Genomic DNA, 15,016 nt, shown 5'->3' with positions numbered 1-15,016 from the left:
GTGTGTGTGTGTGTGTGTGTGTGTGTGTGTGTGTGTGTGTGTGTGTGATTTCCACACAGGGATCCTGCAGAAGGAATAGTAATACTTTCTACCCAGCTGTACTTCTAATGTAAATCCTGCATCCCTGTGAGCGAAGTGCTCAGGTGGAGCAAATCAATGATGCATTGTGGGCAAGGCTATTTTATGTTTTGTACTTCAGATGTGTGACCGTGTAATCAATACAAGCAAAGAGAAGCCGATGACAAATCTTTGTGTGAGTGTTCCCGCTGCTGAGGCTTACCAAAGTGTTTAGGTCACTTTGCTATATAGACCTCCCACAGCACAAAATAATGTAAAGTATAAAACAAGCAATGTTATTTAATTGTATAAGCTAAGTTACATGTTGGTGGATTTTACTGGAAGGCATGATGAGAAACCGACTTGAGATAACTTGAGGTTTGAAAAGAGATTCTGTGTTTGCTAATTGAAAACAAAGGAAAATTCCCACACATAAAATTCATCTACAAAGCCTTTTCATTATTTTATCAAGACATTTTTCATGGTACACTCATACAGGGACACATACAGTATATGTATATAAGGTGATAAGAGATGAATTAAGAGGAATCTTCATTTGTTTTCCGTCTTTTTTTTTAATTTTAATGGGAACTCCCAGAGGCAATATGGCTATTGTTAGTGCTTTGAGTGAAGAAATAAACAAATTTCTCACACCGCTTACATAACTAATTTTGGTATTAGCACCAACGTTTAATTAAGTTATCATTCTCTGGCCCATGACAGACTGTGATTCACTTGACATACCGAAAATAACAACACATAGCAGAACAAACACCAAGCAAACTATTCAGAACAGAAGGTTGGATGAGACTTTAAATAGAAGAAAGTGAATGAAAAGCTTGGGTGAGTAATGGTGTAGGTGTGTGGGCACAGAATGTCAATCCTTCTCATTTTGTTCTAAAATGCTCAGAGCGCTTTAAGAAATGTCAAAATCTGATCCGTGTGACGTGAGTGAATATTCGCATTTGGAGACTCGGAGATAGCTACTTAATCACAGTTTGACAGCTACTGGTTGTAGTTACTCATCCAATGTACTTTTAATGGAACATGTAGTTTTGTGTTTGAGATGTTTATTAATATTTCTCCCTGACATCCTCAGAGGCACAGTGAGCAAAAAGCATTTTGTTTTAACTCTTTAAACATTTAGCTGCTGAGATAAAAAAAAAAAAGTTAACATCTTGTTGTGCACCAACGCATTTGTCAAAGCATCCTGTTAAATAAAACAGAGGTTTCTTTTGTATCCTGCGTAGAGCTGTGAACTGAATATTTGCTTTGAAAGCTATTTTTTATCTTCTTTAAAAATTAAAAAAACAACAGCAAAGCATCTTTTCCTCAGAGGAAGGGCAGTTATTTGGTTTGTAAAGCAACGCCGGGTTTCACATTCAATTAATCCCTGGCGTCTGTACACGCGTGATGATGGCTGGAAAGGCTCAGAGCAAACCATCTATTGTGAAGCCCAGACAGGCTGCAACTGAAGCAAATACTGTGCTGATTTACAATACATCACACACGCGTGCATAAACCCACACTGCCCTGACAAAGATGTGCATGAAACAAACAGGCCCATCTGCTCTTCTTCGTCCTCTTCTTCTCTCGCCAATAGTGTTCACCTCTTTAGGGAGTCTCGCATTGAAGGTTGGCGTGTGCTTTTGAGATCTTAGCAGGCAGGCCTCCTGGCTTTCCTAAAAACTAAAGATGAAAATCCTCAGGCAACAGCTTTTTCCTAAACTCCTAGCTGCTGTTAGCTAAGCCGTCTCCCTTGTAATATTCAAATCTAGGCTCAAATTGTATTTAAATTCATTTATATCGTTTTTTATATGAGTGTGAAAAGCTTTCTATTAATCCACAATAATCCATACTTGATGCCAAAAAGTCCAGTTTACTAGCTTGGCAATAGAGGAGTCTAGTGGATGGAGCACATCGTCTAGCTGTTCGGATCCTTCATCATTCACTAGCCCCCTGATCTGTCTCCTGCTCCATTGAAAGAGTTCATATCACTGTGCTCAGATAACGGGAGGACCACCAGGACGACCAACAGAAGTGACTGTGTGATACAGCACAGATCTACTGAGTTTGGAAGATCAGCCTCCTCTATGAGAGCAACAAACTTTTGGAGCTCAGTACCAAGTTATATAAGAGAGAGTTGTAGCCTTCAAGATTAAATCATGGCTAAAATCAAGCAAATTATGCGAGAATAATCACACACACACACACACATACGTCTGAATGAGGCTCTAGTCTTACTGTGTCACACACACACACACATCATAACATATAATCATAATTTATTTCTTGTGATCATGCAGAATGTACCTTTCAGGCATCTCAAATCAAGGTGTTATTGAATTATGGGGCAATGCAGATCAGTCAAAAATCCTTCAATGTCACCACCTAGTGTCCCTTTTTGATACTGTGATGTGATTCATTTAGGAGGGGAAGAACAGACGATATATGGATTAACCTTAAAAATAAATTCCATATACATTCTAAGGTAATTTCATTTTTGAGTTGACATACTGGCTGGATGAATGAGACATTTTTACATACATTTATATTTCATCTCTTACTTATGTTGTGCCCATTGAGTCTCGAGTTGACGTTATTAACACACTGTAACGATAATAATCTAAATCATTGGAAAAGTATTTTTTCTTAACAGAAGAATTTGGGAATGTGCAATACAAATTGTCCTGATGCAAATTTTCTCGGGTCAGTTGTTTCCAGTCGACTTGTTTATGTGGACGTACCAGTCTCGCCCAACAATAAAAGGAAAATATAATCAGGTAATGCTACGACAGCTCATTTTACCGTCAATAAAAAGCGTTGATTTTGCTCTGTACATTTACAGAATGATGTTTACATTTTGACGTAAGTATAAAAATTGACGGACAATTCATACGGTCTGTCACGGTTAGCTAGCTAGCCAACGTTAGCCACTTCATTTCCTGAATCAATGTAACTTTAGCTCAGGTTAGCTGACAGATTGCTGCAGCGTTTATTGGTTTATTGACATCGATTCGCTCGATATATTTCTTTGAAAGCAGCACAGCCGGACGTGAGTTATTATGTCTTAGCAGTAGTAACGTTAGCTCATCAGTAGCGTTGTCCATATGCTTAAATAAAATGTATTTCCCCTGTATGTCTTTGCTGTCATGTCTTCAGCTCAGGTCATGGAGTTTGCAGAGTTGATAAAGACCCCCAGGGTGGATGGGGTTGTCCTACATCGGCCTTTCATGCCCACTGTGGAGGGGACCCTGTGTTTGACTGGGCATCACCTGATTCTCTCCTCCAGACAGGACAACACTGAGGAACTGTGGCTGCTTCACTCAAACATTGACTCTATAGAGAAAAGGTGATGAGCTTCTCCTTCACTGATGTGAGGATTTTACACCTTTTCCCTTCATTGTTTTTCAGGGAACGTCACTCTCACATTTAGCTATGTAAAAAAGAGGTTAACGTCACATGAAAAGGGGATGTTGCACAATGTATTTACATCATGTGACTTCTTTATTTAAAAAAATGCATTGTGAAAACAGGCAGATCAGCAGGATGTGGATTTGGTGAAATATGTTTGAGTAACAAGGGAGGTAACACCATGAGAGTTGTGTTTGACTGCGGTTACATCTACCTTCAATGCAACTCTGACCGCATGCACCAGATCTGAGCATTCCACTGCTCTATCTTTCTCGAGTGCGCTTTACTTTTACAGCGGAGAGAGGATCTGAAACTGGGACAGAAAGTCTGACTGTGATCTGTCACTGCAGTGTTTTCTACATGTTATGTGGTTGAGAAGGCTGGGGGAGCTGTAAACGGCATTAAGGATTTAATGTTGGCTATAACAAATTACTAAAAAAACTAATGATTGCACTTGAATGCACAGTCCCAACTCTAGCTCTGAGGCTTGTGCCTTGGCCAAATTCAGGCAAGAGTATTCCTAATAGTTAACATCTATGTGTTTAAGTGTGGGGAAACTCAAAAAAGCCAGAAAGGACAGCCAACATGAGAAAAACATGCAATTTCCACGCGGAAAGGCAATCCCACAGTGTTTCACACAAGCTCATTCTGTAACTTTTCTGACAATTTGTTTAAGCTTACCTTTCTTCTACTTCCCTTTCAGATTTACGGGGTCTCTGGGAAGCATCATAGTCAAATGTAAAGACCTGAGGGTGATCCAGCTCGACATTCCTGGCATGGAGGAGTGTCTTAACATTGCCAGTTCTGTTGAGGTAAAACAAAACAAAAAAACTGCACATAATGTTCACGTCTACTACCTGAAAGATTGTCCTATTTCAAATGTCAAATGAGAGTCTGAACTAATACATCTTCTTCTTTTTCCCTCTCTAGGCTCTGTCCACGCTTGACCTACTCTCCCTGATGTACCCGTTCTTCTACCGGCCCATGTTTGAAGTCATAGAAGACGGCTGGAATTCATTTCTCCCAGAGGAGGCCTTTAAAGATTTGGAGTCCATGGTATGGACAGGATAAGTACTTAACTTTCTCTCAGCCCTCTGTTGCACATGTGTAACACCTTTCTTTTAACCCCTTCACCATCTCTTTTATCAGACAGATGAGTGGAGACTGAGTGAAGTCAACAAGGACTTCAGTGTCTGTTCCTCATACCCCCCTCTAGTGGCAGTGCCCAAAGATGTTGACGACGACACACTGAGGAAAGTAGCTACCTTCCGTCACGGCGGCCGTTTTCCAGTACTTAGCTACTACCACAAGAAGAACGGCATGGTGAGCACCCGGGAAACAGAGTTTAAATGATTCTGTCTTATTGTTTTTGGATATACTGTCTCTTTACAGGCATGGTTTAGTCGTATTTGTACGGAATGCTTAATTTCAGAAAATCACCTCAAATCACCTCTACTTTCAGGTGATGATGCGAGCAGGGCAGCCTCTGACAGGGACCAATGGGCGACGGTGTAAGGAAGACGAGAAGCTGATCAATGCCACGCTGCGACCGGGCAAACGTGGCTACGTCATCGACACGCGCACCATCAATGTTGCCCAGCAGGCCAAAGCTCGAGGTGGAGGGTTTGAGTCTGAGGCCAACTACCCCCAATGGAGGAGGATTCACAAGGCAATTGAAAGGTGAGCGAATCCATAAAGTAATAATCTTTGAGTTCTACAAGGCTCTGATACTATGTGTTTTTCAGCATTCATATGACTGATATTTACACTCTCTATATATATGAATCATTTCCAGGTCCAACATCCTCCAGGAGAGCCTGATAAAGCTGGTAGAGGCGTGTAACGACCAGTCCCACAGCATGGACCGCTGGTTAAGCAAGCTGGAGGCTTCCAACTGGCAGACTCACGTCAAGGAGATCCTCACCACGGCCTGCCTGGCGGCCCAGTGTATCGACAGGTCAGGGAACGATTGATTTGCTTGTAATCCTAATCCTGGACCAGTACGTTTATCGGCTCTAAACACACTGAAGTTCAAAAACCCCAGTGTTGAGTATTTAATCTGTGCACAGCAGAGTAGCAGGTGGCGATGACAACGTGTAATCATGTGTGTTTGTCTCAGGGAGGGAGCGTCGGTGCTCGTTCACGGCACCGAGGGGACAGACTCCACCCTGCAGGTGACCTCCTTGGCTCAGATCATCCTTGATCCGGCCTGCAGGACCATCAGAGGCTTCCAGGGCCTGGTGGAGCGAGAGTGGCTTCAGGTAAAGTTATCCGACCTTTTTGATCATATCATATCATATTGCATATTTCCTTTTTAAAGCCTGGAAATTAAATGCACCTTTCCATGCAGTATAATCAGGTCCAATAAGCATCTTGATATCGAGATGGACATGGTCTTTGCATTCTTCTTCGTGCCCCCCGCTCACCTCTTTGACCATCTGTCTCAGGCGGGTCACCCATTCCACCAGCGCTGCGCCATGTCGGCCTTCTCCAACAGCAAGCCTCGCCAAGAGGCTCCGGTCTTCCTCCTCTTCTTGGACTGTGTGTGGCAGATCCTTCGCCAGTTTCCATGTTCCTTTGAATTCAGCGAGAGCTTCCTAGTGCTGGTCTTTGAACACGCCTATGCGTCTCAGTTCGGCACCTTCCTGGGCAACAATACAGCTGAGAGGTGAGTCGGAAGTCTTTGTTCTACCAGCTTAACCATATATGCAGTGTTTATGAAACTTTATACAGATTATAGGCCATTAGTGTGGTAATGATGTAAGGATACAAAAAAAATAATTTGTTCATCCAGGGGGTGTGTCATTGTTATATAGGCAACCACTGTTCCTATTGGTTAACCGTTGGTTAACACCCTCTCACCCCTTTCCGTAGAACCAAACTGTCTCTGCCTGAGAAGACTGTGTCCCTTTGGTCGTGGGTTAACCGGCCCCAAGAACTGGAGCGTCTGACCAACCCGCTCTACGAGGCCAACAGTCTTGTGATCTGGCCCTCTGTGGCCCCTCAGAGTCTGCTGCTGTGGGAAGGTAAACACAAAACATATGCAGTGACTGAGATTATATATATATATATATATATATGATATACCTTTTCAGAGAGAAGGTAGTGTCCGTCCAATACATTAGTAATGCCCCGCAATAAACAAAACAGTGTTTGTCAACACTGAATGTAGTTTCATAAAGCAACATTGGGTTTGTTGAAAAAATGCGCGAAACGAAAGCAAACTCAATTTATCTTTTTTACTGACAATTTAGAATCCTCATCCCAATCATCCCATGATATCAGATATGTGATAGATGAGCAGACCTAGAAGGGAAAACACCCACAGAGGTTAAGGGCTGAAACTAGTAGCTGTTTACACAGTTAAAGTTTTGTTGATGTAAATTTGAGAGTAGGCTACACCACTGACAGCAATGCTGACGTTGTTGTTTAAGCCCGTGAGACTGCATGCTGTGCACTCCCAGCGTGGCATGTTTTACCTTCCGTGACATTGTGCGTTTGACTCACGCGGTTTGTTTAAGCTCGGGCTAGGCCTGAGCTAGTCTTAGTTAACAGTTAACCCTTCACTAACGCCTGAAACAATTGACCAATTTTGTGTTTTAGTCAATTATTTAAACATCCTCTTATTTTTCAGAGAATGAACTACTGGGCTATTTATCAGCTCCCTGAAATACAACATTTCCATCTGAAAGGGCTAAGTTATGTTTATACGCTGTTCTCGGTTATGCTGTGAACACACCCAAATCACTCCACATGATGACGCATGCAGGGTGGATGACTTCACATCGGGTTACTTTCCTCCCAACGGTTGAGTAATGTTAAATTGGAGCAATTGTTTCATACGTGTGTGGGCTTGTAGAGAGAGTTGAATAATAGTGAATGGGAAGCCGGGGTCAGAACAACGAATGGGAGCTGTGTTTTTTTTATGTTTGGCAGCATTGTCTCTCAAGTTAGGCCATAGACAAAAAGTGAATCAGTATTCCACAAAGAGGAACAATGGATGGAAAAACTGCTGTCATAGGAAATTGTTCATCTCATCCCTTATTACGTTTCTGCTCTGACAGGCATTCTGTAATCCCACCAGGAGGGGGCGCCATTGATTTCACCATTTGCAATGCTATTAAACTGAGTGACCCCTGTGAGTCACTATAAATACTGCAGCATACACATTGCAGTATTTATGAACCATGTTACATGAAGAGGTCAAACTCTGCATGTGACCGTTTAGCTCGTATGCCCCCCCCCCCCTGTTTGGGTTTCAGCACCTCTACATTTTTGACATTGCTCAGGTGGCTTCTCAGGCATCTGGAGGATGTGTTTGGCCTGCTCGTTTGTCTTAATATAGGTTGCACAGGCAGTGACATCCGAGCGCACGGTGACGGTTCGCTACTCGTTAGCAGTCATGTGCTCAGTCCTGTGGCACACTTTTCTACTCGTCTGGCAATCTCATATAGTTCATTTATTCATTTAAGGCTTGTATTGCACCACAAAATACCAATTAGAATGACTTGATAACTTGATGTTCAGTTTGAAAGCATCAGATGGTCGTAAACAAAATGAACGAGCAGTGATACAGTGATGGTTACATCTTATGTAACCATCAATGTGCCCTTGATGAAACTTAACTGCCACGTAACAAAGGGAGACCGAGGTTGTATCCGGCTTGCGTCTTTTCGACAATTTCAGATGGTTTTCTGGTGATTTATAGTCATCAGAAATCAAGTATCAAATGAAATTAATAAGATGCCACCCTAAGTATTAAAATACATTTTCCAACATTTCACAAAATGTATTCTTTACTTCTAAATTGTTTCAATGAGAAGGACTGAGTTGATTTCAATAATTGTGGGTCCAGTTTAAAAAAGGAAAAGAAAGGCGGAGCCTATGTGTGAAATTGCTGAGTCTCCAAACAGCCCAAAGCAAACGCCATTCACAAAGAAAAGTAGGGGGAGGGGGTCATTGGGTTCAGGCGGACCTGTTTGAGGGGCCCCCTTCCTGTCTAAAGCCTCAGAGCCACTCCCTCATTCTATATGAACTACTGAAGCACGTGAAATGCAACTGACATCCTGCTTATGCGACACTTTCATAGAGAACGCTCCCTGGGCCAACTTAGAAGACCCCTGTAGCTCCTCGTGTTAACACCGACGGGGACTGGTGGTGTGCAGCACAGCTCTATAGAACAACAGTTACACTTTGCTGTGCTTCAAACGTAAAAATTGCTGCGCGGTTTGTTTGGATTTGGATTGAAGTTTTAGTTTTTTACTAAAAAATGCCGAGCAGTGCGTCCATGTTGAGCAGGGCTCCAATGCGCTTAGTCGCGGGAATCAGTCGTCTATTGTCTCATAATTACCTCATAATCCAGAAACAAAAATGCTTAAATCCTGTCCGTATATCTGTTTCATGAACTCAAACATTATCCCCTCGAATCAAAAACTAAGCAACCACCGCAGTCCACCATTTCATATTATTTATTTATAGATTTATTAATTCCAACATTAATTTCAAATAACTTTCCCGCAAAAACAACGAATATCTTTCTAAATATAGATTCATAACATCATGACAAAATAATTGAGTCCCCACCAATGAGTGAGAGAAGTGACTAAATGGTTGCTTTACTGTATTGTCACATGGCTTAGATTTGAGAAAGCTCAGGTCGTTGACACACTCGCTCTCATTTTTACTCATTTGACTTCTCCGCTGTGTTGATCATTCCAGTAACAGAGCAGATCTGTGTCGTCACACTTGTGTTTCCAGAATTTCACTACCACAGGTTCCTCTACCACATTACCCCACCTACCATAGAGACCAGTGAAGGAAAGGAAGGATTGCACTCAGTTTATGTGTGTTTATCATTCTCAGTGCCAACATGCTAAGCTATGATGGTGAACCTGGTAGATGTTCTACCTGCAAAAATCCGCTTGTTAGCATTGTGATCACAGCAGGGTGGTCGTCTGTAGACTCGTATTTGTTTGAGCATGAAAGGAAAAAGATAAACCGCGTCCTTGTCGTAGGTTTTGTTCTTTCTATAGTACTCACAGTGCTCTACTCTCTCTTCTATTACAGGAGTGTTCCTCCGTTGGAACCGCTCCTCCAAGTGTTTGGACGAGGCCTACGAGGAAATGGTACATATAATTGAATACAACAAGGAGCTTCAAAACAAAGTGAACAGCCTGCGCAGGCAGCTGGCCCATCTGGAAACTGAAGATCCTCTGCTGCAGACGCCATAGAGAGGGAGAGAGGGAGAGAGAGAGGGAGAGAGAGGGAGAGAGAGAGATTGAGAGCTGTGAAAGGAAGCCAGATGGATGAAAGAGGTAAACAATGTGAAAATATAACAAAGTACATTAACGGGATCAATGTCCCAGTTTTTTTGGCTTTGGTTATGTTCTTCTCAGATACGTGAGAATGTATAATTCAAACTGTTTTAATTTAGTTTTTTTTTGTATATGATTGATGATGAAATATTTTGGTTTCCCTCACAGAAAAAAAAAAAAAGAAAATGAAATGACAAGGCACTAAACCCATATTACCTTCAAAATCAACCGCTCGTTCATGCAGATATCGTTCACACGGTTTATATGACTGAATGGGCTGACAGAGGGCCCTGATTCATAAAAACAAATGTAAACATCTTGTTTACCCCCCCCCCCCTTCCGCCGCACGTCTCACACTCACTGACATTCAGGGACCTTCTCCGATTTCTCAATCCCGCCGTATTTTTTGGGCATTGATCCGATTCATCCTGCTGAATGTATAGGCCGCTGAAGAGTAACTATGGCAACATATATGGTGATATAAGGCAGCGTGTGAGATGATGTAATAAGCGTAGGTAGTGCTGTACGATGGGGGGGAGGGGAGGCTTTGTTTGAGAGGGATCTGAACACGATATCTTGTATGTTTATCTGATCATTACTTGACATTCCATGGCTGGAGGTACTCCACACACACACTTGTAAAAATGTTAGCTCACCTGCTTATGTTTTTCCAATCTTATTAAGCGTCATAAAAAAATGTAGTCACATATGTAACACTGGCCATGTTGGTCATATGATTGATGATCACGTGGAGGTTTGTCTGCTTATGAAGTAAAAACATTGTATTTATGTGAGATATTGCTTTCAAGACCAATTTATATTTTGGTAATTAGAGTTCTATAATAGTTGTGTTCAAGCACATTATTAAATGAAATGCATATCTGCTGTTTTCTAGTTTAAGATCCAGAACTGATGCACTTTGTGTGAAAGGCATGTACAACATCAGAAAGTACGATTAGAATTCTTCAAGCATACGTTTTGTTGTCAGTATTTACCAGCTGTCGCCATATTAGACAATATGACTTAATATTAAAACGTTCAAACATGTCGACATATATCAACAAACTCAAGCTATTAGACTACAAATGACACGAACAGTATTTCACTTCAGTGTCGATGTCTTGCATCCGAAGTGATTCTTTTCTTCGTACTGTGTAGTCCATGACCAGGACAGTCACATTAAAACACTGTCGTTTATTTGCACTCAGAAGCAGATCAACTTAAAGTCTGTGGGCATAGTGACGTGAAGATCATCTTTCAATGCTGTCAATGGGCGAAGGTAGCTGCCATTTGCATAATACTATTAAGAAAGCTGTATGCTGCACTTTAAATACAACATAAATGGCAGTTTTGGGGGTTAAATTAAATCCACAGTGGTCATCCTTGGCCAGTTTAGTTTGTTTTGCCAGCAAGAAATTGCATTTTGTTTACTTGTGTCTGTCATCGTGATACATTTAATCTGTTTTTGCTTCAATAATGATTTGATGATCACTATACTGAACTGATTCCAGCCACTACATTAAAATGCTTTATAAAGGGAAAGTTGTTTATAGCTGCACGATATACATGTTTTCCTTTTGCCAAAAAAAAACTACTACACCGTACCTACCGTTGCTTTGTGTGTGTGTGTGTGTGTGTGTGTGTGTGTGTGTGTGTGTGTGTGTGTGTGTGTGTGTGTGTGTGTGTGTGTGCATGAATGGAACAATGCATTGTATCAAGGGGAAGGTTAGATTTACAATTGTGCAAATTTGCTGTGCTTGCATTATGCTTAATGTTATCCCTTATAAATGATTGTTGCTCTACGGTGTTTGTGCAATGCCATACTGCAAAATCATAACGCAAAATGTACTTTTAATTACTTTTATCAATGTTTCTGTAAAATGATATTATTGTTCAAAAGATTAAATGGTTTTTTTTAAAGTTTCAAGCCATTATTAAAGACTACAGCACAAAAGATGTTTGATTTTGTAATTATTTAATGATTCTTCTGTTCTCACAGCCCTTACTATTTGTTTCAGTCTTACATTATTTGATTAACTTTGCCGATGTATTCGTTTTATAATACTCAAAATTACTTTGAATCAGTGTCATTGCTCTCAGCAACACATTTTGTCGTCACAACATGCAGCTGTTCTGGTGAAAGACCTCTAAAAGCAGCAGTCAGTCAAAGCTAGCAACGAGCTGGTGAACGCAGTAGAGCGTTTAGCAGCTGATAAATCAGATGTGCTCAAACATTCATCACAAGAAACTCTATAAGGTGATAATATGTCAATGTTCGTCTGCGCACAAGCTGCCAAAAAAAGAATTCCTGCAAGGGGAATTTACAGATATTCCAAAAAGTGAAATATTGATATCATGTTAATACGACTGTTAATAATCCAGTGGCTCTTAAATCATTCCTGTTTATTTTCTTTCCCACTTTCACACTACTATTTTAAGCATAGTTTGCGCACAAAAAATAGACATAACACTCATAGGTTTACATAAAATATTGTCTACTAGCCAGGGACAGGATTCAAATTTCCCATACCGTCCCGTTATGTCGAAGAATTAGTAAAGAGCGAGACACACACCTCGCTAAATCTGTTGCCAGCGATGTGACGAAATGATCATCTGATAGGGTGACTGGGGGAATAAATAGCCAGGGATCAGGTGCTTCATGGAGGCATCGGATGGCAGCCGGTGTTTACTGTGCAGTGCACCACTTCTTTCCATTGTGGCCTTGGGTCAGTCACGACTCTGAATTCATGGCTGGAAGTCTTGACAGCCTCTTTGAACAATGAAGGACTGTGTCTGCCCTCCCTTTACAGGTCCAGTGGTAATCGTTGTTTGTCTTTTGCTGCCCAGATGTTCTCAACTGGGGTTAGACGCTCACAGTCACAGTCATCAGGCATCAGTTTCCTCTCAGTTGTCATGGGAATGAAGAGTGGAGGACTTAATATGTCAAGATATGTCTGGGATTTTTAGATAGCCTGTTTTTGTTTCTCAGTAAAAGTATGTCAGTTTCCAGATTAACTTGTTTTCATCTGGGTGATGACAGGTGCGGGGGTGTGCACCACTTCCACCACTCACATGCCAGCGCAGATCTTAGTCCTACCCATTGCTTGCTCCAATCAGAGGCATCGTCAACCTCTTCAGCCCTCCTCTATCTACCGCAAACAACCCTCAAATTCAAACAGACTGTGTCCACACGTCATACCTTTCCCTTGATACACATAAATTAATTTAGTTTCATTCAAATCAAGGAAGCACTCCCTTTTTTTCCTGTAATGTTACAAACCCTGCAGTGCAGCCACAATCATTTGGTGTGCATTTACAAACAATTTAGTTTGCTAATCTTTGTTTTATCCCAAGGATGCATCCGTTTTTTCCCCTTGTTTTGCTTCATGTGTTGTCCTGCTACGTTTTGACTTGTGTGTCAGTATTTGTACAGGCCTTTTATATCTTCAGGATAGACATGTCAGGTCATCCTTGTTTATCCTCGACTTTCAGTGGTGAAAGAAGTACTAGGATCCTTTACTTAAGTAAAAGTAGCAATTCCACACTGTCAAAATACTCCACTACAAGCATTCAGAATCTCATTCAGGTGAAAGTATGTAAGTATCATCAGCTAAATGTACTAAACGTGTCAAAAGTAAAAGTACTCAATGGTCCCTGACAGTGTTGTCTTCTATTATATTTTATGTTTGGATTAATTTTACCGCTGCATTAATGTGTATGTTGCATTTAACTGCTGTAGTTGTTTAAAATTGTAACTCCTTTATATATTGTCGGTATAGTTCAATCTACAGCAGTGCATCATATTCTCTAACATCATATGTTAGTGTCGCTGTCCTGTGAGTACAAAAGCAGCCATGTTTTCAGGTTTGTGACGATGCATTTTACAGCTATTTCAAGAGAGTAATAATTAAGTAGGAGCATTTCAATAACCCATAAAGGAACATTTAATACTTCAGTTTATCAGAACGATTAAAAATCACCAAATTTGGAGATACTTTGTTCAGGAAGGGTGGAGAAATTTGTAATCTGAAAAGTAAACAAAGCTGTCAGACAAATGTAGTGAAGTAAAAAGTACAATATTTACCTTTGAGATTGGATAAGAAGAATAACGTTGCATAAGATGGAAATAAAGTATCTGCACTTGAGTTAATGTACTCATTCCACCATAGTTGTAGTCGTCGTATAATAGCTGTAGCAGTGGTATATATTTGGGGTTAAGACTGTTTGTCTGACAAAGCAGGCTATTTAAATATTCAATAGAACAAGTAGCCCATTAGGCAGCTGAATCAGCATATTATACAATACAATACAATACAATGTAAAATATGGCCTAAGGGTAATTCTTTTATATCATCAAAGGCTCCATCACTGATTAATACCCAGTAGCCTATCAGAATCAGCTTTATTGGCCATGTACGCATACAAGGAATTTGACTCCGGTTTTTCGTTGCTCTGCACGTACATACACATAATTTACAAATAAACAGGAAAAAAAAAAAAGTAGAACAGATGTAAGCATATCACATCACGCCTAAAAACGTAGCCTCAGGTTTGAGCGGCAGTGGTGAACGGACGCAGGAATAGGACCAGCAGCCAGGCTGAGGACGTGCGCAACAAGGCGCTGGGTGTCGGTGACTCAGTGGGCGTGGTCTGTGAGGGAGGACCGCACCTCCGACTCTCCACCAATCCGAAGAAAGCCGGCTTCCAGTGAAACCAGATGGCCGCTGATATATAGCCCGAATGCCAAGCTGATGCAACACCAGCCGGAGAAAACACAAGCGTCGCTTGAGAGCGCTGTAGCCCAACGGAGGAAACTGCATCTAATTCTCAAAGCAAGTCAGACACGAGTTTTCTACTGTTTAGTCCCGAAGATTAACCGGTGAGTGAACTGCTCCGTTTCCTTTATTAGTCCGCTTAGATATAGATACTTAAATGCCTATTAAATAATCTTAACCTGATTTATCAATATTCTATTTGTCTATACCGCGATCACGTGCTGCCTTTATTAATATGCTGTTGACAAATTGTAGTGTGTGTTTTGGCCAAAGCAAATATTCCTTTTTAATTATATCAGGTACCAGACTGCCGACGTATTGAGCCCGGGACATGTGCCGGGAGACAGCTTCACTCCGACCCGCTGGCCTGGTTTCATTTGTCAGGATGTTCTGAATGCGTCTCACATGTCCCCATTTTAAAGATACGTTGTATCTCAAATAGTGGTCGCTCTCACT

At 41.2% G+C, this 15,016-nt stretch overlaps 2 protein-coding genes across 4 annotated transcripts in view; both read left to right on the top strand.

Moving 5' to 3' along the window:
• Positions 1-2,770: 2,770 nt before the first annotated feature.
• On the top strand, positions 2,771-11,739 carry mtmr9 (myotubularin related protein 9). 3 transcript variants are annotated; one of them, XM_031870472.1, is made up of 11 exons: positions 2,771-2,840; positions 3,220-3,409; positions 4,175-4,283; positions 4,402-4,527; positions 4,621-4,794; positions 4,934-5,151; positions 5,267-5,428; positions 5,591-5,732; positions 5,919-6,139; positions 6,346-6,497; positions 9,538-11,739. In XM_031870472.1, the coding sequence occupies exons 2-11, from the start codon at positions 3,228-3,230 to the stop codon at positions 9,699-9,701; spliced, it is 1,650 nt and encodes a 549-aa protein (XP_031726332.1). In that variant the 5' UTR covers positions 2,771-2,840; positions 3,220-3,227; the 3' UTR covers positions 9,702-11,739. The 3 variants fall into 3 exon arrangements, with proteins under 3 accessions (XP_031726332.1, XP_031726334.1, XP_031726335.1); XM_031870474.1 differs by lacking the exon at positions 2,771-2,840 and adding an exon at positions 2,855-2,925; XM_031870475.1 differs by lacking the exon at positions 2,771-2,840 and adding an exon at positions 2,951-3,112.
• Positions 11,740-14,553: 2,814 nt separating this feature from the next.
• Positions 14,554-15,016, top strand: part of tdh (L-threonine dehydrogenase) — an 8,163-nt gene continuing 7,700 nt past the window's right edge. Inside the window, exon 1 of the mRNA XM_031870486.1 lies at positions 14,554-14,664. The gene's annotated coding sequence lies outside the window, so the exon portion shown is untranslated. The remainder of the gene's footprint in view (positions 14,665-15,016) is intronic.

The sequence above is a fragment of the Anarrhichthys ocellatus genome, unplaced genomic scaffold (genome assembly GCF_004355925.1).
Source record: "Anarrhichthys ocellatus isolate YVR2014 unplaced genomic scaffold, GSC_Weel_1.0 scaffold52, whole genome shotgun sequence".
In the NCBI taxonomy this organism is placed as follows: domain Eukaryota; kingdom Metazoa; phylum Chordata; class Actinopteri; order Perciformes; family Anarhichadidae; genus Anarrhichthys; species Anarrhichthys ocellatus.
This window is presented reverse-complemented; position numbering and strand designations above follow the sequence as displayed.

What these genes read in the sequence shown, in the direction of transcription:
- mtmr9 (XM_031870472.1), top strand. Translation starts at nt 3,228, where the DNA reads ATGGAGTTTGCAGAGTTGATAAAGACCCCCAGGGTGGATGGGGTTGTC. An exon ending in ATTGACTCTATAGAGAAAAG is followed by an intron (nt 3,410 to 4,174) that starts GTGATGAGCTTC and finishes CTTCCCTTTCAG; the next exon opens with ATTTACGGGGTCTCTGGGAA. An exon ending in GGCAACAATACAGCTGAGAG is followed by an intron (nt 6,140 to 6,345) that starts GTGAGTCGGAAG and finishes CCCTTTCCGTAG; the next exon opens with AACCAAACTGTCTCTGCCTG.